The sequence below is a fragment of the Dermacentor albipictus genome, chromosome 2 (genome assembly GCF_038994185.2).
Source record: "Dermacentor albipictus isolate Rhodes 1998 colony chromosome 2, USDA_Dalb.pri_finalv2, whole genome shotgun sequence".
Lineage (NCBI taxonomy): Eukaryota > Metazoa > Arthropoda > Arachnida > Ixodida > Ixodidae > Dermacentor > Dermacentor albipictus.
Window position 1 is genome coordinate 174393188 of NC_091822.1, and position 20195 is coordinate 174413382.

The 20195-nt window shown below is 51.8% G+C and overlaps 1 protein-coding gene across 4 annotated transcripts in view; it reads right to left on the reverse strand.

Moving 5' to 3' along the window:
• LOC139056302 (zinc finger protein castor homolog 1-like) overlaps positions 1 to 20195 on the reverse strand; it is a 599701-nt gene that overhangs the window by 93135 nt on the left and 486371 nt on the right. For all 4 annotated transcript variants that reach the window (XM_070534445.1, XM_070534447.1, XM_070534446.1 and 1 more), the window contains one exon: positions 4367 to 5769. In XM_070534445.1, coding sequence (XP_070390546.1) covers positions 4367 to 5732 — 1366 coding nt within the window. In that variant the 5' untranslated portion in view covers positions 5733 to 5769. The remainder of the gene's footprint in view (positions 1 to 4366; positions 5770 to 20195) is intronic.

Genomic DNA, 20195 nt, shown 5'->3' on the forward strand with positions numbered 1-20195 from the left:
ACCGAACACCCGGCGCCCATTTCCATGTAATTATTCTATCTGCCGAGTTCCCCGAAAATAATTGGCTCCCGGCATCAATGCCTTCTCTCGGCGGGCAAGAGTTATATAGCTCGGTCCGAAGGGCGACCCGAGAGCGCGCGCGCAAGGGGTAAGCCGATTCTGCAGAGGGCGGCACAAACACCCCCGAAGCTAGTCACGTGACTCTACTCCAAGCGCACCCCGCGCGCGATGCATGCCAGGCGCAACGTGTCTCTCCTTCAACAGCGCTGCTGCTAAGTGGCGACGACGCCTGTTTACCCCAAAACCGCACGAGCTAGGATTCCGCGCTCCCCTCGCCATGCATATGCATGGCCGATCCCCACAGTGGCGAAGGCCCCCGGTGCGTGGCGTCGTGCGAGGGAGGGGGTATAACCCGCCCATCTGTATATCTTGAACGACGCTTTCCGTTTCGCGCGAGCTTGCGTGTGCGTGTGTTATGTACCTTGTTGCTACACCCTAACCCCCTTGTTCTCCACACCTCGGGCCCCGTCTGGCCTTTTCCGTCGGTGCACGTCTGGCGGACGTCTGGAACGTGCATGGAGCGCCTGACTTTGCACCTTGCTCGCGGCATTATACACTATCTCTCTGCAAGCGGCGCTTTCGCGAGAGACCTTTTGTATTCGGCTGCGTACTAGAATGCGCAGGTTGAGGGGCAGGTCGTCCGCCGCATCGCTTAACCTGTCTGCGAAGCCGAGATCCGACGAGACTGATCGAAATGGAGGATCGGATGAAAACGAGCTTGCCGCGCGAGGCCATGGTGGCACGCGTATGCAACGTATAGTTTCACATTCTTCGTCCCGCTCGCGCATAGTCTTTGCCAAAAGTTTAGAAGCCACAGCGCGAGAGATTTGAGCTGTCGCTGAGCCGCGTGTATAGTGGCGTAGCCTTGGGGAACTTCAATAGTTTCGAGACTGAAGAAAGCGCCTCGACTGATCCAACCGCGATGCCTCAAATAAGCTTGGGCGAACCGAACGACCCAACAATATACATGGCCCTTGGTGACAGCTGTGGAATCGCGAAAAGGGGCTTCGAAACTGTCGGCGAACTCTGCGAGCGTAGGCCAAGTAGAAGACAAGTAACACATGCTCCTGCATCGAGCGAGGTCCAAAGCCTCGAGAAACAGATGTGTAGTAAATGTTACGTTCACGCTTCAATCATTCGCAATTAGCCCCGGAGAGAAACAGCAACAGCAGCAGTTGAAAAGCAAATAATTGTGGGTTTCACACGCGCGGCGTTTATTTTTTGGAGTTTATATGCCCATTCACTTCGTCCCTGAGCTTCAGTCTTAACCAGAGTGTATATAGTGTTCTGTGCACGGTGGGTTGGCGATGGCAGTGTCCGAGTCTGCGTTTCCTTCGCACCGCTTCGTCGCCGTAGCCGCAGCCGCTGCTGCTGCTGCTGCACAAATTGAACCATTCGCGAGCGAGACAACTATTATGGTAATCATCGCCACCTCTTTCGGGCGGCCGCTTGCACGGCAGCTCGTATACGGGGGCGCATGCGATCCGCGCCGATGCCGCGGCAGCGCCTGCGAAAGATCGTTTACACGGGATCGCGGAGCGCCTCGCAGCTGACACCGCGTGCGTGCGCGTGCACGCATACGAAACGCTGCGCTCGGTGCAGTTCGGAAACCTTGCGAAACGGGGCTCCCGATACCGAGAAGAAGAGGGCCGCGCTATCGGGCCGCCTCTCTCTCCGAGATCACGCGGTGCCCGCTGGCGGCGTTCCCGGGCGCCGTACTCGCACGATAGGACGCCTTCTCCTTGTTATTAACGGTGCCGGACACGAATTACAATGCCCCGCGCGAGAGGAATTCGGCGCTTTTTATCGCCAACTCGATCCGCGAGCTAATTAGGGTGTCCATGCTATATGGTCCGCTTCGCAGCATGCGAGTGAAGGTGCTTGCGAGCACGCTATGCAGCGCAGGCAGTGCTGAAAAAAATAATAAACTGCTACAGAGGCCGTCCTGGTTACGCACGCACATGGGCTGCCCTTATAGCAAAGCGCGGCCAATCAGGGATGCAGTGTCCCAAGAGGTGCGGAATAATTTAGACTACACCAGGAGTATATACATCGAGCGCCAAAGTATTAAGCGTGTATAGTAGCGCAGTTGCTCTCTGTTCTTTCTTTCTTTTACTTCTCATCGCATCCACGAAACCTTAACGCGTCCGTCTCGTATAGCAGAATCGTGCCTGCAGGCTCAATATCTGCAGTTGATCGCTCGCTCCACCGCGGAGGCTGCCTCACATTTATAGGATGTATCGATACGCTCTGTGCCAAAGCCTTTCGCACAGGCGTTGACCGTCCGCTTGGCGGCGTGCCACTATTGTGACAGTGCCAGCAGCAACGGCGTCACTCTCTTTCAACTACGCCATGTCCAGAAATGCGCCGAGAAAGCTGAAGTAAGGAAATCCTAATGCAGGCCAAGGAATTGTATAAGAGAGGCGCACTGAAGCGGCGTGTATATATATATTTATATATACCTGCGACGTAAAAGAGAACTATGGTAGTTATTACGCCCTGCAGACCGGCGCACAACGCAATTACTGATTTCACGCAGAATGGCGGTATATCCATCCGAAGTGAAGGCGCCTAATGCGGCTTTACTGTATACACACGTGCAGACGGCGCATGTAACCACCGAGCGAAGGTTTCGTATACTGTTGCCAGAATTTGCGGCATCGTGTCGACTGCGCAGTCGTAAATAAAGACAAAGGAACAAATAGACAAACAACAAGACAACAAAGCAGGGAGGCAGCTTGTCGTGAAAGTAGACAACGAAGCCCCAAATAGAGTCGGAGCAGTATAGTTTGAACCATGTATTTTGTACGCTCGAACCACCGAATATTTAGGCGCTCTTCCGGATTTCCTGCACAGAACAGGCTGCTCTATGCATTTGTATGTTCGCCATAGGGAGATTATAATGTATACGCAATTTCGTAGTGCCAGTGCATATAGAAGTATAGGTGGCCGATAAGGTGTCGGCACCCGTTTTTTTTTTTTTTTTTTGCGCATAAATAACACACCCTTCCCTTACCGTGTAACACTGCGGCGCCTTCAATAGCCGAGATATATGGGAGTCCCTGTGGGCAACCAAGAGAACGATCGACCTTATACATGCTTATACGCGCCGCCGGGCGCGCGATCTCAACTTGCTGCGAAGTTCGCTTCTCGCGTCTCACGTTTTCCTCCCAAGGCTATATTTCTCGCCGCCTGTTTCCCACGATCTCGGGGCCTTTCTAGAGCGGGGAAGTAATAAGAGCGCACCACTTCGTCACCTATTCGACCATTTAGCTCAAAACTTTGCACCTACAGCTCGAGCTGGTCTGGCACCGAAGCGTGAGATTCAAAAAGCCACGCTGTGCGTGCATGCCTCGAAAAGGACGACTGGCTGCTCGTGTATCAGCGGACGCGCGAACGAAGCAAGTATTAACTATCAAATGCGGACGAAAGAGAAGACAATGAAGTAAAACGACGTAAGGAAGCAGTGCGAACGAGGTCGCGCTCGTGATCCACGATCGTCAGCCATCCATCAGAATCCATCATCATCGCGCGTACGCCGCACCGCTTAGGAGGGTATACAGAACACGGTAAACGTCTTCCGGTCGCGAGGCGTATGGCCACGGAATGGGGCGGGATATTAAGAAGAAAAAAAAAACGTAACGATTCTTACTACGGCTGCTGTTCCATGAAGAGAAGAAAGGAACAGGCTACGGCTGCAGGAGCAGTGATTGCCACGTGCATGTGCTGCCCTGAACGGAAGAGATATTCCACGAGAGAGACATATCAACGGAAGACGTGAGGAGAGCGAATGCCCCGCGACAGATGCAGTAGTTCAGCGTTTCTTGAGCAGTTAAACGCTTAATCCTTCATTTGTTTCTTGTTTTTTTGTTCCTGTGTTTCAGGAAAGTAACGCTGATTTATGCGAACGCACAGCTACAGCGTGGCGCTCTGAGATAATTACGATTATTACTTATTTCGGCTGGTTAAGATCTAACCTATAGTAGTGACTCAGTGGGGCACAACATAATGTATGCCGGCAGTTTGCAGCTAACTGATAGTAATAATAATAAAAAAGAAGTGATCTTTTGTTTAGATAAGTTCGAGATTTCCACATAGAAACGGCATAGGAATGAGCGATCTGTGTGAGTGCACAAGCAACTGATTCTGATGCAGTCCAGCTTGCAGGATAGTGTAGTTTGCGTTCACTTAACCAGGCAGTTACGCTCTCAATTTGTGCTTTAGGGATAAAAGAATAACGTGATTCTCTTGATTGAGTGCTCTGTCCCGGAATTTTAAGGACAAACAAAGGTGAAGTATCACTCACCGGAAGAGAAGTGATGCAGAGGCACGTGCTTCGTTATAGACTCGACCACATCGTGCAGTCCGTACATGCTCAGCAGTTCCTTCATCGTGTTTTCCGCATAGTCCTTCATAAGGCTAGCGTCTGCAGCTCGGTGCTGATGGTGCTGAACTGGAGGTTGCTGCTGCTGCTGCTGTTGCTGTTGCTGTTGCGGTGGGTGCGACTGTTGATGCTGATGAGGCGGTAACTGTTGGTGCTGATGGTGATGGTGATGATGATGATGTAGGAGATGCTGCCGCGAGCCGCCAACAAAATGCGACGAGCCACCGCCCACGGTCACAGGGGGTTCGTTACAGGGTGCTTGCAGGCGCAGAGGAGACGGCAAGGACGCGGACGACCTACCGTCTTCCGCAGCGGAGGTCGGCCCGTCATCGTCGTCGTCCTCGCTCCTGCGACCCCCACCACCACCACCAGTACCACCAACACCACTACCACTACCACCACTGAGGTCCACCACGGCCTCTGGAAAGCTGGAGAGCCTCGGCAGCGCCAAGCCCCCGCCTTCCGCGGATATCGCGCTACTGTTGAACAGCACCCGTTTGACGGGCTGCTGCAGTTTGCGGCGCGTCGAGCCACAGTCACTGAGGTCCAGGGGTCCTTCCTCACGAACTGCGCCGGAAACAGCACCTTCCGAGCAGGTCGTCGGCACTAGCGGAGGAGGCGTCGTCACTGAGGACGCGGTAGCTTCCTTGAAGCACGCCGACGGCGAGAGTGCGCCGTCGTCGTCCTCGTCGTCGCCGTCGTCGTCCTGGGCGGCGTCGGCCACGGAGGGCAGTAGCAGAGGAGGCGGCGGTTGCGTGCTCTGCTCGGCGTCCTCCCGCTCGTCCTCGTCTTCGTCCTCCTCCTCTTCTTCGTCCGAGTCGGCGAACACGGCGGCGGCGATGTTCTTTGGCTGGAAGTTCTTCCTTTTGTTGCGCATGCGTCCGTCCAAGGCACTCTCAGTGTCCGGCCAGGGACAAGGCACTTCGCTGAAGGCAGTGCCCGTGGGCATCGAGGAGGCGGCGGCTGTGCTGACGGCGACCAAGGGTTCCTGCGGCGCGTCGTCGTCCGCTTCGTTGTCGTCCGAGTTGTCGTCCGTTAAGGCCCCGTTCAAGGCAGCTTGCGGCCTCTCGTCATCGAGGTCGTCCTCTTCGGCCGGGTCCCGGAGAGGAGGGGGCGGCGCCCGCGGCGAACACAGGTCGTCGGGCGCCTCGTCGGCGCAGGCGTCGTCACCGCCCGCTACCATGGCGGCAGCCAGGTCTTCCGGGTCCGAGCTGCGGGCGAGCTTCTCGCAGATGGCGTTCAGCTTGAAGGCACTGCTGGGCGGCCGGCAGGCGGCTTCCGACGTCATGTCCGCCGTCTGGCCAGCGCGTTACTTGCTGTCGGCCCTGCGCAAAATGAGAAAGAAAAGAATAAGAACACTGGGCCTGTCAGCCGCTATTCTATACGAGCTCCGTGCGCGGAGAAACAAGAACGGCCATCGAGGCGTTCGGGACAGGTTGTTTTGGAGGTGCTGAACGGGTGTATAACGACAGCACAACTGGCGTCTGGCTGCGTGCGCTATAATGCATACAGACTCGATATTTGTTCCTGTCACCTGTATGTATTCACTATAGGCCGAATCCGCGAGGCGGGGGCAGCCCGCGTTCTTTCTGTTGATCGATGCGCACGTGCCTAGCATGAGTTACAAATGTACAGCGCTCGCGCACTGTACGCTTCTCATGTTGTGCGACCGCTGAAAGTGCAGCAAGGCCAACCCTCTCGTCCCAATGTCAAACCCTGGGTACCTACAAAACAGAAAAGTAAGAAGAACTCTCGGACTCTGCGTGCTCCAATGTGCACATAGCACTGGCATTGACTCAAGAGTCACAAAAAAAGAATGGCGTCGCATTCCAAATGCACTCACGCACGATATGTGATCACCGTATGCGCTAGCGATTATCCTCCGCCTCGCACGCTCAGGGGTTTCCGAGAGGTCGTCGCCGTCGTCCATTTTTCGTTACGCTTTGCTTCGTTACGGAAGGAGCCTACACGTGCGCGCGGAGACACCGTCCGCTCGTTCCGAAAGGAAACGGACAATCTTTTTTAGAGCACGGAAAACTATGTACCGCCCGCATTTGCACAGCGATCCCACGCAAATTGCACGCCGCAGTCACAGGGGTGAGAGGTCGCCCACGCTCCTCCTATCAGGAGCGCCGCGCAACCACCGCCCGGGATCGCAAAATAAACGAACGTGTGTAGTATGTATCTCACGTTGAACTCACGGGCACTGCGAGAATATACATAAAGACGATGTGCGCGCAAATATCTCCGCAATGCGTCTTCAGGAGGGGCTAAAGGGCGAACGTGGAAGAGGGAGGATTCGTGGGTCTAACGAGAAACAAGAATAAGATAGCCGGGCGCCTCAACCACCACGTCGCCAGGCGCCACGGACGCAGCAGCCGGGGCAACGCAGCGGCTGTAAAGGATCGGCGCGCGCAGTCGTGCCCGCATTCTCACGGGACCAAGAAGCGCATTCGCCCGGTTCCAAAGACACCACCGCTATGCTCTCTCTCTCCTCCTCCCGTAGCGTAATCACGACCTTTTGTAATGACACCTCATTAAACGGACGGGAAAGACCAACACGTGATTGTGCGACGACAGGGACCAGAACGCAGATGGGAGAGAACAAGTGCAACGATAGTTCGAACAAAGGATAGCGCGAGCGTTTTCTCATCGTTAGCGAGCCTGAGGCCATCGTTCCTCTTTTTCTTTCCTTTCCCGCAGGACAGCCAGTTCGAAGACCGAAGATTTCTACTTTCCCTGAGCAGTTAGGCTACGGTTGTTCTCAGTGTAGGTTACCGCTGAGCTTTAGCGGCGTGTCTAATTCGATAGAGTGCCGGGGTATTACGAGGCCCAGGCTATAAGTGGCCCGCGTAATTTGCAGCGACTGATTGTCAGCGTGGTCGTTAACGACCGGCTAAAGCAGTCGGTTAGCTAACGACGGGGTATAACTCCGTTCGAGCAAGCCGGCAGAGCGTATCCCGCGGTATATACGCTGACTACTTCATCGGGCGTTGTCTTACCATCGCGGAATGTGCAAGAACTTGGAGGTGGTCACAAGTATCGAACCATTTTCGACAAAATTTAGCCAGGTCTTCTACTTGAAACATTGTGATGAAACATTGTGATGAAAGATTGTGATGAAACATTGGCTGAAAATCTAAATGTGTGTTCAATGAATGAAAGGCAAACTTGCCTCAAGATAGATAGCCCTGACCAGCTGATCCGCCTTCAATATTATTTTTTTCAAGCTGCCGAAGCAAGCGTCAGCATACCGTGCTTACGCTATATATAGGCGCGACGATAAATACAGCCCGGAGGAATGCGAAATCGCGAAATAATACATGTGCAAAAGTCACAGCAATCAGCCAAATACCGCAGTAATCGTCACACGGCACCATTCCGTGACATATCGCCGTTCACTGCTGTACGACGTCTCAATTCGCGTCGTCGCACGAACCACATGCAGCGTCGGCCTGCGTGCCAGACCACAGCACGACGACATCAACTGGCAGAGAGAAACACGAAGGGGGGGGGGGATGGAAGGGTAAGAGGGGGGGCCACAGCCATAACCGAGCACAACTGATTGCAATTACGATTTCGTTGATACCAGTGCGATGCGATCCCTGCATCTTCGCTGCGATGGCTAGCCTATAGTGGGGTACAGAGTGAGAGAGCGTATCATTAAACGTCGCTAATTGCGGAAGACCCCCGAAATGAGCGGGGCAAAATGAGCATGTGCCGAGGGCGCCGGCTGTGAAAGGAGCGAGCTTGTTCCGCACCGAAGCGTCATCCCGCACGTCAACCCTTTCCCCCTCGATTCGCCTTCTCGGAGAAGACGTCCTCAGTCGCATAACCGAACATACGTGTACGTGCTTGCGCTATCATCTCGACACATAGTCATTTCCGTAGCGCCCCAGAGTCCTGCCTGTGTATGTGCGGCCACTCTCGGAGACGACATACATGGGTGGAGCTATCCGCAATGCAGCAATTAAAGATCGCCCGGAGAGCACGTGACCGTATGCAGGCGACGGTCCCGCTGCAGACAGGGCATGTCTGTACGGACGCGGTGCGAAGGGGGCAAAGGAGGGTGGATTCACTATGGCGGTGTCGCGCGCTCAGCCACGCCATCACCGCAGGGCAAAGCGGAGAGCCTAATAACGTCCCATTTGCGGTAGTGGGACGTCCTGCCTTTGGCGAAAGGCTTTGCTGCGACGTGTGGCGGCTGCTTCGGCGGCTCGGAGCCGGCCGCAGGTACGCCATCATTGGCGTATATTAATGCGACAAATGATGCCCGTGCACTCGTATTATTCTGTCATTTATCTCATTTTTCTCATTTAAAATTAGGCTGGACAGCCTCCGCGGTTTAAGTTGGAATTAAGCGTGCGGGAAGTGCCTTCCATCGCATATAGAAGGGAGCCCTTGTATGAACCGGCGTCTGCGATCTCCAACCGACGCCCGAGCCACTGGCCACACTGTGCGCAGAGGGGTGCCAGCGCTTACAGAAACTTCCCACTCGCAGCTGTGAAGAGTAATCCACGGCGATCTCCACAGTGGAAATGTAAACTACATGTGAACTCAATCGGCACTAATATGGGATGGGTCTTATTGGGTTTACCGCGGCATACACGATCGAAGAGGGGTGGCTCGTTTCGCATTAGAGGCGGCCATAACGAGTTTGATATCTTCTCATCACCGATTCGAGCCGACTCGGCATCAAGGTTCGCCGACGCACAGCTACAGTACACAGGCGCGGATAGCTATGGGGATAAGACGGATGACTAAGTCTAGAATCGAGATAGCAATTAACAAAAGAGCCATAAAACGGCAGAAAAACGAAAATAAAAAGAAAGCAAATGGGCGCGCACAGGGGGTCGCTATTGAGTCCATATACAAGCGAGCGAGCCGGGCTGGAATCCGCTATGAACTATACACTCCCACCCCACCTCCCCCCGAACTCCGGCAACTGCCATTATTACACGCACGCGCGCGCGCGTCCCGACTCCGTAAGCGGGTCAACAAACTCCGCGTTCATAACCACTCCCACCGGCAACCCGAATGTAGCAACAAAACGCCGCAGCCCGGTGCATTTATTGTGCGTAAAGGAGGAACCACGGTGCGTCGAAATGCGCAGCCATATATACGGAGCACCGCCGTACAGCATGCAGCCGCCGCAGCCGCCAAAGCTCCCAAGATGGAGGCCCCCGCAATCCTCCACGGTGGGCTTGGCCTGACTTGACTAGGAACTGGCAAACTCGTGTATCGGTCGGCTCGGGCCCCCGACTCGCATCGCGCCTCTAGCGAAGTGAGCGCGAACAACCGCGGACACGCGACGCGAGCGTCCCGGAGATGATGGACGGCCCCAAGAGCTCTTCGCAGCGGGGATCGCGAAGAGAGAGAGAGAGTCGCTGTTGCGAGTGTGGAGGGGGGAAAGAAAGCACGCGAGATGGCGTTCGAACGCTGCAAGGTCTGTACGATGAAAGAACGAGAGAAAAGTTGATTCCAGAGCATTTGTGAAATAGGTCACTGAATGATGTCGGAAACAAGCCCGGCGGTGTTTCAGAATCCCGTACGCATTCGCTATGCACATCCTCGTATAGATAGATCCCAAAGCATTCGATGTCTTGCGAATTACGCCCCGAGTGGAAAAAAAATATTCCGATAATCGATTTCATATCGGTCGCTATTCGGAAAATAGGTAATTGACTTTTAACAATAATAAACGCATCGTGGGGTTGACGAATCTGTCGATGAATCTGTTGAACATTCGTCGATGCGCCGGAAGTGCGTCGACAAATGTTAAAAGCAAAGACCTTGACGTTTCGCGAACCGCACGGATTAATTAATATCACCCATTCCGAAACGTCTAATGCTGCACCAGCGCCGCGAACGCGTTTATGGTTAGCGTTGGTCAATGACCTGCCTTCCGAATGACGCATATACCGGGATGCATTACCAGGATGGTCTATCGATATCTTCCCCTCTGCATAAGGCGCACGGTTCCAGGACTGCGCTAGAGACAGTGAAATTTCGTGAACGTTCGGGGCACGTACCGCAGTCCTACGCAACTGACAGGGTTTTAAAAAAACGAATAATATAGTTTGCGTGCAGGTTTAGCATTGGCTGATAGAGTAGATTGAGTAAACATAATTAATTGTGCTTTTACCATAACAAAGTACGAACAGGGGTGCGCACGTTTCAAAAGACTAGATTCCGATAGCAAAAGATTAAGCACGAACGCCCAAGTAACACCGCAGAGTGAACGCTTTGTCACCCGCGGCGCGAAGACGTCTCAACTGGCAGGTCGTCGTTTCGCGAACTAACCAGGAGCGAAAAGTCCGTGCTATCTTTCGAAACTGGCTTACCTACGTGCACTCTCGTCTCGTACACTTAAGTCGTTGAGAAAATAGATTCGCACGGGCGCAAAGTTACCTCCTAGCTTCTACAGCAATCACCGTTTCGGTACATGCAAAAGACAGAATTAGGCGACGTAGAAAGAAGGCGAAAAAAATAAACAAAACAGTCGCGCGAATTACCGTGTACTGATGCAGCCAGCAGGAGCAATATTTCATCGCTCGAGCTTCCAACAGGGCCGAAAAAAAGAACCGCCCGTCTCTGAAACCGAGATACGAAGGTCGTAAAGGCTCCTTTTCCAGAGTTTCTTTGCTTTTACGTGGGCGCCCGGGCGATGGGAGAAGACTGAAATGAAGTAGGCGTTGTAGAGTCCTTCGGTGATTAATAGTGCCCAGTATCATTTGCATCATTCGCGAAAACGGGCGTAGCGCCGAACGAGGAGACAGAGAAAGAAGGGGGGGGGGGGGGTTGCGAAAGAGAAAAAAAAGCCATTTGCTAGCGAATACACAATATCGTGTTCTCCACCGGAGACCTCCACCTATTGATGGTTCTTAAGGGACGCGGGAGAGATATATGGCGCCTGGAGGAGTGCGGCATAATGCGGTCTCTGGTGTTTGGCACACGCTGAACGACTGAAAGCTGAGCATGCAGTGGGAAGGGAAAGAGATGTAGAAGAAGAAAAAAAAGGAAAATCAGGCTATTCTCGATGTAAATGCAGTAATGACAAATAGGTTTGGAAAGGCGCGAGACGCGTATTGAAGGAATGCTAGGGTCGTTACTCACTGAGGCGATGAGTTTTCAGTCGATTTCTAATGAAAAATTAATGCCAGCGCACTTGCTGTCTGCATAGCACAATGGTTCCTCTTGCGCCACCTCGTTTACTTTGCATAGCGGCCTTCCTAGCGAAGCTCGCGTACTACTTTTGAGGCACGATACCGAGCTTATACAGCACAAAGAAATGACGATATCTCGTTTCCATGGCAACTGGGATGTCAACATTTCGTTTCATAAAAGGCAAGGATTACCATCAGAAACAACTTAATTATCTCTGAAATTATTATTATTATTATTTTAAGACTCGAAACCCGAACGGCCTAACTGCGTCCTTTCATTGCGGTGGGGATAACTGGACCATAACGTAGCCTTCCCCCCCTCCCCTCCCTGCGCCTTCAGTATCGTACGCTCTTAAGGAGAACATCAATTCGCTTATTATTTCGCCATCTTTTACAGAACGGATAACTCACGAACTATATAGCACACTACTTCTTTCTTTAAGCACGGGTGCGTTGCTTACCACATCTTATCGGCCACATTTGACCGACAAAGTTGAAGAAATGATGCAGCTATGCGGGCTGTAGTATCATCAAGGTACCAGAGACAATAGAGCTCGTATAGACGATAGTATACTACAGGGTGTGTGTGTGTGTGCCCCCCTATTCGAGAGCCAACGGAGCTTGCGAGAAGGAGGGATCTCTTATTAAATAAAACGAGGGAATTACTGGCACGTATACGCCGCAACGCCGGGCGCGGCGGCCACTTCCAGCGCGATTCGGGCGGCAAGGGTTCTTCCCTGTAACAACGGGCGTTTGGCTCCGCGCTATCAGTCGAGCCATTCTTCTCGGCGAGAAGAAGACGTCTCCGCGCGGAGCCCGCTTCTCACGCGCGGGAGCCATGCCGACCCTACCGCGAGGACGACGACGCTTCTCGTGGAGAGAGCTTCCCGCTCTTTAATACCGGCGAGACGCGCTGGATCGAAGGAGCTCGGAATGGCAGGGAATTATAAACGCGGGCGAGCTAAGCAGCAGCAGGTGGCGGTGGTGGTGAGGAGGTGCGTGTTGGTAAGAATACTTATGCGCGGCGAGTTTACTTACTTATGAGCCGAGGAGCTCCATAGAGCACGGCGCCCGAACCCGGAAAGCGTCGAACTTTTCAGAGAGGTGCCAGATTGCGATCGAACGACGACGCCTCGAGAAGGGTCGAGCAGAGAGCCGCGGACGGGACCGAATTCAGTGTGTGGAGTATTAATTACGGAGCATTAATCACCGCCCTAATTGGCACCTCCAGCGCTCCTCCGGAGCCACCGTGAACGCTGCACGCATGCATGCGCGCTATGAGACGAAGCAAAAGCGGTCCCGGGAACAAAGGGGAACCGAGGTGACACCGTTTTGTTTGTTTGTTTGTGCTTGTCTTGTGCGCGCAGGACGACGGCCGACCCTTCATGCTCGCCCCGGCTGCTCTTTTCCCTCGTGACTCGGCTGAGGCACAAAGGCGGTCATCGACTTCCTGGGTGCTCGACCACGCGGTCCTGCTCGTGCTGTATTATCTCGCCGGCATTTCTGGCTCCTGTTATTTTGTTTTCGTTCGCTCGCGATGGGTGCCCTCAAGATACCTCTTTGGGATCGTTGTTTACGCTCCTGGTCGTTGCTTACGTTGCGTTAACTTTAGTTAGAGGCTAGGTTGCACGCGGCGGATAAGCCTTATTTATTCGACAAGACCAGGCCGCGTTTAGTACCATTCATGGCGGCCCCGGCCAACCAACAAGAGCAACTGCGTGCCGTACTTCCTTGCTCCTTTGGCACTGCTTGCGATAGTATGGCTACCGGTTTGTTCAGTCAGTCGTTGTTTCACTCGAGCGGATACACGCCCTTAATTCTGATGGATCAATCGATTGAAACCCTCTCACCCCCGCCTTTCCCCTTCCACTGATCTAATCACTTGACGTTCACTCACTCACTCACTCACTCACTCACTCACTCACTCACTCACTCACTCACTCACTCACTCACTCACTCACTCACTCACTCACTCACTCACTCACTCACTCACTCACTCACTCACTCACCTGAGTGAATGATGAGTCATCCAATGAGTCACCAAACGACGCGTCTTTTCTGCTCCTTCCAGTGTACGTGAATTCAAATCTAAGACAAACACCCTATAGATCCCTTTATGGAAGTTGGTTCTCTTGGAGCTCGCCAGTACTCCTTACACACACGTTCTGCAGGCGTCAGCTCCATTCGACTTCTATATGGACGGCACTGCAGGAGCATCGCCCACAGCAGCCGCGAACCTCTGGCACCTACAGCACAGCAACAGTTCGTGCGTGCGTGCGGGCGGGCGCGCGCGCGCGCGCGTGTGTGTGTGTGTGTGTGTGTGTGTGTGTGTGTGTGTGTGTGTGTGTGCGTGTGTGTGTGTGTGTGTGGTTTTTTTATTTTCCTTTATCCTTCTCTCTCTCACCTATCGCATCCCTTTGCCCCTATCCCAGCACAGGGTAGCCAACCGGAGATAATCTCTGGTTAGCCTCCCAGTCTTTACTTTGCCTCTCTCTCTCTCTTTCTCTCTCTCTCTCTCTCTCTCTCTATATATATATATATATATATATATATATATATATATATATACACACAGCTCAGCAGGCGCGTCCAGGCCATTGCTGTGCTTTATGCAAACCTGCTGGTGACCTGGCGTCAACGCGAACCTTTTTCAGCTTCATTTATTAGGTTCACCACTCCCAACGGGTAAAAAAAGAAAAAAAAGGAACAGGAGAACGTTGCTGAGACCGAAACTGTCGAGGAACAGGAAATGTTAAAAAAAAAAGAGAGGGGGGGGGATGATGTGGGGGCGGGGTTTAGATAACAAAGCACACATACAGACAAGTGCTCTGCGAAGAGTAGACCCGTAATACACGTACGTTGTATGGAGGCAAGAACAATTATCGCAACGCTGTGAAATGAACGGAAAGAAAAGAAGACATGAAAAAGAGAAAAAGCTCGCCAGCGGAGTGGGCGCGACCAAATGCAAAAACCCTTATCACAAAGGGTAATAAACGTTTCCGCCTCCTTCCGAAAAAAAAAGAAAAGAAGAAAAAGAAAAGGCCTCTTCGACTTGGGAGACGTACTCGACCCTTGAGAGCGAAGCAAAGCGCAAGGTAAAAATAAGGCGAGGAAGGGTTCGCGGATGCTCCAGCGTGACGAAAAGAGGGTTCAAACGTGCATTAGTCGGCGAGCTAGAAGGAACGCAGAAATTAGGCGCCGCGGCGGCGGCGTATTAACATAAATGGAAAGAAAAACGGAGAAAACGGAGCAGTAAATGAAGAAAAAAAAGAGAAACGCCCGAGTAGCTAATGAAGGCGTACGCGAGCACAAAGCAAGTGATGAGAAACTGCATATATTGCATGCGGCCTACGAGAGATAAAAAAAACGCCTCCTAAAGCGAGAAAAGGGCACGATAATAAAAGATAAGGAGCAGGTTTTCTTTTTTTCTTTCTTTCTTCTTTTTTGTTTGTTTGTTTGTTTGTCGGGCGAGAGATACGGCGGCGCGAGGCCGCGGTCGGGCCCCTCGCAAGCCGAGTACACCACGTCATATCCGGCTTGTTAGAAAACAAAAAAAGTAAACAAAACAAACACGTCGAAACGCAGCAACACATGGGAGGGAGAGACCATAGCATTCTCTGGGTTCGCTCGCGCCATTTGCAGGTTAAACGTCGGCGCGCTCTCGAAAGCTCGGAATCGCGCCATCTTGAAGGAGTCAAAAACGCAGGCCGCGATGTGGGATGGCCCGTTGCCGTTGGCCGCCCACATTCAACCAGGCGGGGGGGGGGGGGGGGGGGGAGTGAGCGAAGAGCGAGATGCATGGGCCGGCCAGCAAAGAGCATGGGTGGGGATCCAATAATTTGGCGCAATTACACGGCAGGCGCGATATGAGTGGTCGGCTGGAATACGACGGCTCGCGCGAGCGCTATACCGCGCCTTGCGGGAAACGCGCCAGCGCCGAGTTTGTACGCACACACACACACGTACACACACGCACGGCATGTATGTCAGATAGAGCGAACGCGCTCGCTACACGTGTAGCACGTATCCGTCGACACCAGGCACCGCGGTGTCGCTTCGCGCCTATGTGGCCGATGGGCGCGCCGAACCGTTGGACGATCGAGCAAGAAGGAACTCTACTACGAGGCGTGGTACAAGCGTGCCTACACGTGCGTTGTACATGTGTGTGTACACGGACCGAGTGGCGCTGGTGGTCGTCGGCACGCGGTGGGGCCTCCCGCGCCGAATGCGGGGCCGGCCGCCGGGGAAGCGTCGAGATCGCTCGAGATATACAACGTGCCATTCGAGAGCGACAGTATAGAACCCGCGCGAGGCCCTTCTCCCTGATACGTGCACACGGGCCGAATGTATGCGCGCGCGTGCCGGCGGCTGGGAAATAAATCAGAATAATAGAAAAAGAAAAGGACAAGAAAACGAAACGAGGAACGCGCGGATCGCGCCGGAATGCGGGCGGTTTCGGGCATACCGTGAGGGGCTTCTGCGCGTTGGTGCGACGAAATTGGAAACGGGGCTGCCAAACGGAAACGGCCCACAAGTTTCGCAATTTCTAGCTGAAACAAACCACAAAACAAGAGAAAAACAAAGAAAGAACAGAAAAAGGCCTTTCTTAATTGCAAAATTATACAAGGCACCAGTAAGAACAAAACTTGGCCCTATTGGAGAGCTTTAAACAGAGAGTTTTAGTTTAGGGGACGCAAGCGGCTTGCGTACGCAAGAGCTAGGGGCGACGGCACTGCGCATGCGCAGACGCTGACGTAGCAGTCTGCGCATGCGCAGTACCGTCGCCCCTAGTTCTTGCGTCCCCTAAACTAAAGCTATCTCATGTTGCATGCCCGAAGTTAGGGGACGCAAACCGCCGAGCTAACAAAAATAGCACAAATGGCCTACAATTAAGCTTGGGTGTTGAGTTTGCAAAGCCGCTTGGGTGCGGTATTTCTAAGATTGCCCATTGACAAAAAAGGTTCTTACGATAGAGCTGTTCTAAACAATACACGTCAGCCAATCGCGACGTTAGACAAATCTGCTATAGCGAATGCGGGCGGCCAAAGGCAAACGGCACTGACAACAGAAAAACTATGTGGATTCGTTCCCCGTACCCACTAATATAGAACGTAAAATTAAGTTTCAAATATATACATATTATCTGGCGCTGTCACACTCGTGGAGAAAGCTTAATCTCGTTGTAATAGTTGAGTCCGCAACAAAGCACAAAAAAGAAGTACAGAGGCAAGAATAAAAACGACGTCAGACGAAAGCATACACAATTTCACTGTCACATGAGAAAGTCATCCTAACGATGCAGTGAGATAAAAAATACACATCGCGAGGATTGTACACCAGTATTCACAAAGCACTAATCGGGTCATTGTCAAGGGTGAAAAGAAAAAAAAAAAGATCGTATTGCTTTAAAAGCTTCTATTTTGTTAATAGCAACAGGACCAGGGCCTAAGCGTTTCTGTTAGCAGTCAGTTTAATTTAGTCATTTATAAAGCATGAAAAAAGGGGAATGACATTATCAACCTATCCTGAAGAACAAACTGAAGGATTCGCCAATTATGATATTTATGCCGCGGGACGAACTACCAGAAGATAAGAAAGATTGTCTCATTTCTATCTTCTCTACATACTGACGCGGTTAATTAACGTAACGCCATGCTAAACGCGAAAATAGGACTGATTTATGGGTTTAGGGGCACAAGTAAACGTGCTAGCAAACAAGTAAAAGCATGCAAAAGTAAATGTGTGCGTAGGACGTTCACAGATGAAATTTAGTTGCGAGTTGCTTCTTCCAGAAGTTCGGCCTGTTGATGCATAGATGCGCACACAAGTAGGTTGTTGCTAATTCAGCAGAAAGAAAGCGCCTATAATAATTATGTCAAATAAAAAAAAAGTTATATATTAGCGGATTCGTAGCGAATTGCGACGACAAACAAAGAATTTAAAACTAAAAAGAATGATGTTGCGATACTAATGGCTTAGTCTTCTAATAAAATGCATTCAGGAAAGAGAAGGGCTGCTGACTTAATTAAGATTTTTCGTACAACAGGAAAGCCAGTGATTCTCTTTATTTTTTTTTAATTTAATGGCGCTATTTTCTCCACTAATTCCGCTATCACTCGATCAGGGTCTCGGGGAGCCGCGAGATAACCGCGCAACGTCGTCTGGAAAGGGAGAGGGTGCGTTCGCCCGAAAGCACTTTCGAAGATCTCATTTTACAAACTAATTTAGATGTTCTTAATTGCGACCGCAGGGAGGCACACACGGGGCAAAGCGCGAAAGAAAAATGGGCCCCAAGATATGAGAGGGCTGTCTTGTCCACAACGGCTTGGCTCGGATTACGGACGCCTGCCTCATCATTGCCGCAGCCGCTATCGGGCTCGCCGTCCCTTTCGCGCTTTCCTCTCTGTTGCTATTTTTAGATCCACCCTGGCTTGTAAAACCGCTTCGTATTTGGACTTTTGGATAAAAGGCAGCCGCCTTACCTCAAACATGTCCCCCGCTCTTGCGTCTTTTCCTGGCTTACCAAGTCGCCGCTCGCAGTAAACGTGGTCATTTCGCTATTCCACAAACGTTGTTCGCTAATACTGCTCAAGTTATTTTTTGTTTCCCTCTTCAGTACCCCTTAGCAGCAGTGCAATAGAGATAAGAGACTTCGGGAAGACGTAATTCATGTCGCCAGTGTAATAAACTGTTCGATCATCACTGATGTGTATACTTATAGGATCCCTAACCAAAGGTCACTACTTCTGCCGCTAACCGGTTGCTTTGAGGCGCACTTTGCAGTTTACCCATTTCAAGCATGTCTCTGCTCGGAGCACATTCGCTTCTTAGCAAGTATATCTCAAAACAGTTTCGAGAAACCCCTCTGCAAACTTCCACCAAAACCTCAGAGAACCTCTTTCACAGGCAATGGTGAATGAATGTTGTTGAGTAAAGAAAAAGAAAAGAGAACATAAAAGAAAGCGAGTACTCCATATATGAGCGAAGTAGCAACTAAAAGAAGGCTGAGCGCCGACAATTAGCAGTCAGACGCTGAGAGACTTCATCCTGCCGCATATAAGCGTATCATGCCCAAAGCTACATGCGCACGCACGCGCTCGCATGCCCTCGTGACAGCGTCAATCGAGCCGATCAAGCAATCAACTACATTCTCGTGCACCCAAACACGGCAGCCGCGCTGCTCCATCAATTGTTGACTCACTGCGTAAGCGTGCTCGGTTCAGGCCAGCGCTGTTCTCGATTCGTGGGAACCGCAGGCAATGGCTATACGCGAGCGCCATGGAGAACCCCCCCCCCCCCCCCCCCCCCCACGCCCCAGCGTCTGCAACGACTTGGCCTACGGAAGCTACATACACGGGCAAAAAGAAAAGCCGAGGGCTGTCGAGATGGGGCGAGGGTGTTCGCATCGCGATTGCTCCTCCGCAGACACCGGCTACGCAGGGACGAGAAAGGGCGAAAGGAGGCACGTTTTAAACATATCGTGCGCTAAACCAAACGTAAACCGAGCGAGAGAATAATAGCCAGTTAGCGACCGTTCGCAGTAAACAATGGCTCCCTAGCAGCCATATGAAGCCAACCGACAATTGTCTGTTGGCTGCATATGGTATGTGGCTGTACCAAAAAAAAAATAATTAAAAAAACAAGAGAAAAACCGCGCCCCTCGTTTTCTCTTCTCGTTCACTGGTGACCACTGTACGTCAGACGTCTGTAGAACATTCTCTCGATGACGCTCGAATATATGCTGGGAAGAGATATGTGTACGTTGCAGATACTCTAAAAGCCACCACAGTGCTATGTGATTGCGTAAGAATCTTTTTATACGTATGCGCGGTTGCAGACAGTATACTGACCTTACTTTATGCTAGGTTGGCAACATTGTAGTGCTCGCTATAACTAAGACTGACCTCCACGTTTTTCCTTCGTAATAAACGCCTCTTTCTCTTTCCACTGCTGCCTTTTTCTGCTTTCTTTTTTAAACACGTCCTTTTAAAAGTTTCTTCGTTCGTCATCTTCATTCGGTAAGAGATAGCTAGTGGGACCACCAAGTAATGTTGAACGTTAACGAAAGATATCGCGACTAGGAATTAAGGAAGAGAGAGAGAAATAGAAGAAAGGAGAGGCAGGGAGGTAAACCATACGCACTTCCGGTTTGCTACCCTACACTGGGGAAAGATGTGTGGGGACTAGGAATTAAGAGAACAAAACTACAGTATGCCAATGCGCATTTGGCAACGAATAATGTCGACGCTTTGCAGTAATTCCGCCCTTTGCCTTTGCCTACGAATTCCAGACGTAAAACAATATGCATCAACATTTCTCGCGAGTTAGTCTACCACATGTTTGTGCTGCGACTTACTTCCTAATATCACGTTTCAGCTCCGCTCTGCTTTGCCAGTTGAGCATAAACAGATCCTCGGAGCAAGTTTTAAGCCCCGGCGGTTTCTGCCGCCACTAGAAGAGAGATGACATGATGCTGAACCAGGCGCAGGAGAGGGCAGAAACAATTCGCCTGTCAGGCAAAGCCATTTGCGTCGTCTGGCAGCGACGGGAAGTGTAAACCAAAGTCCAGAACCTAACGTAAACCA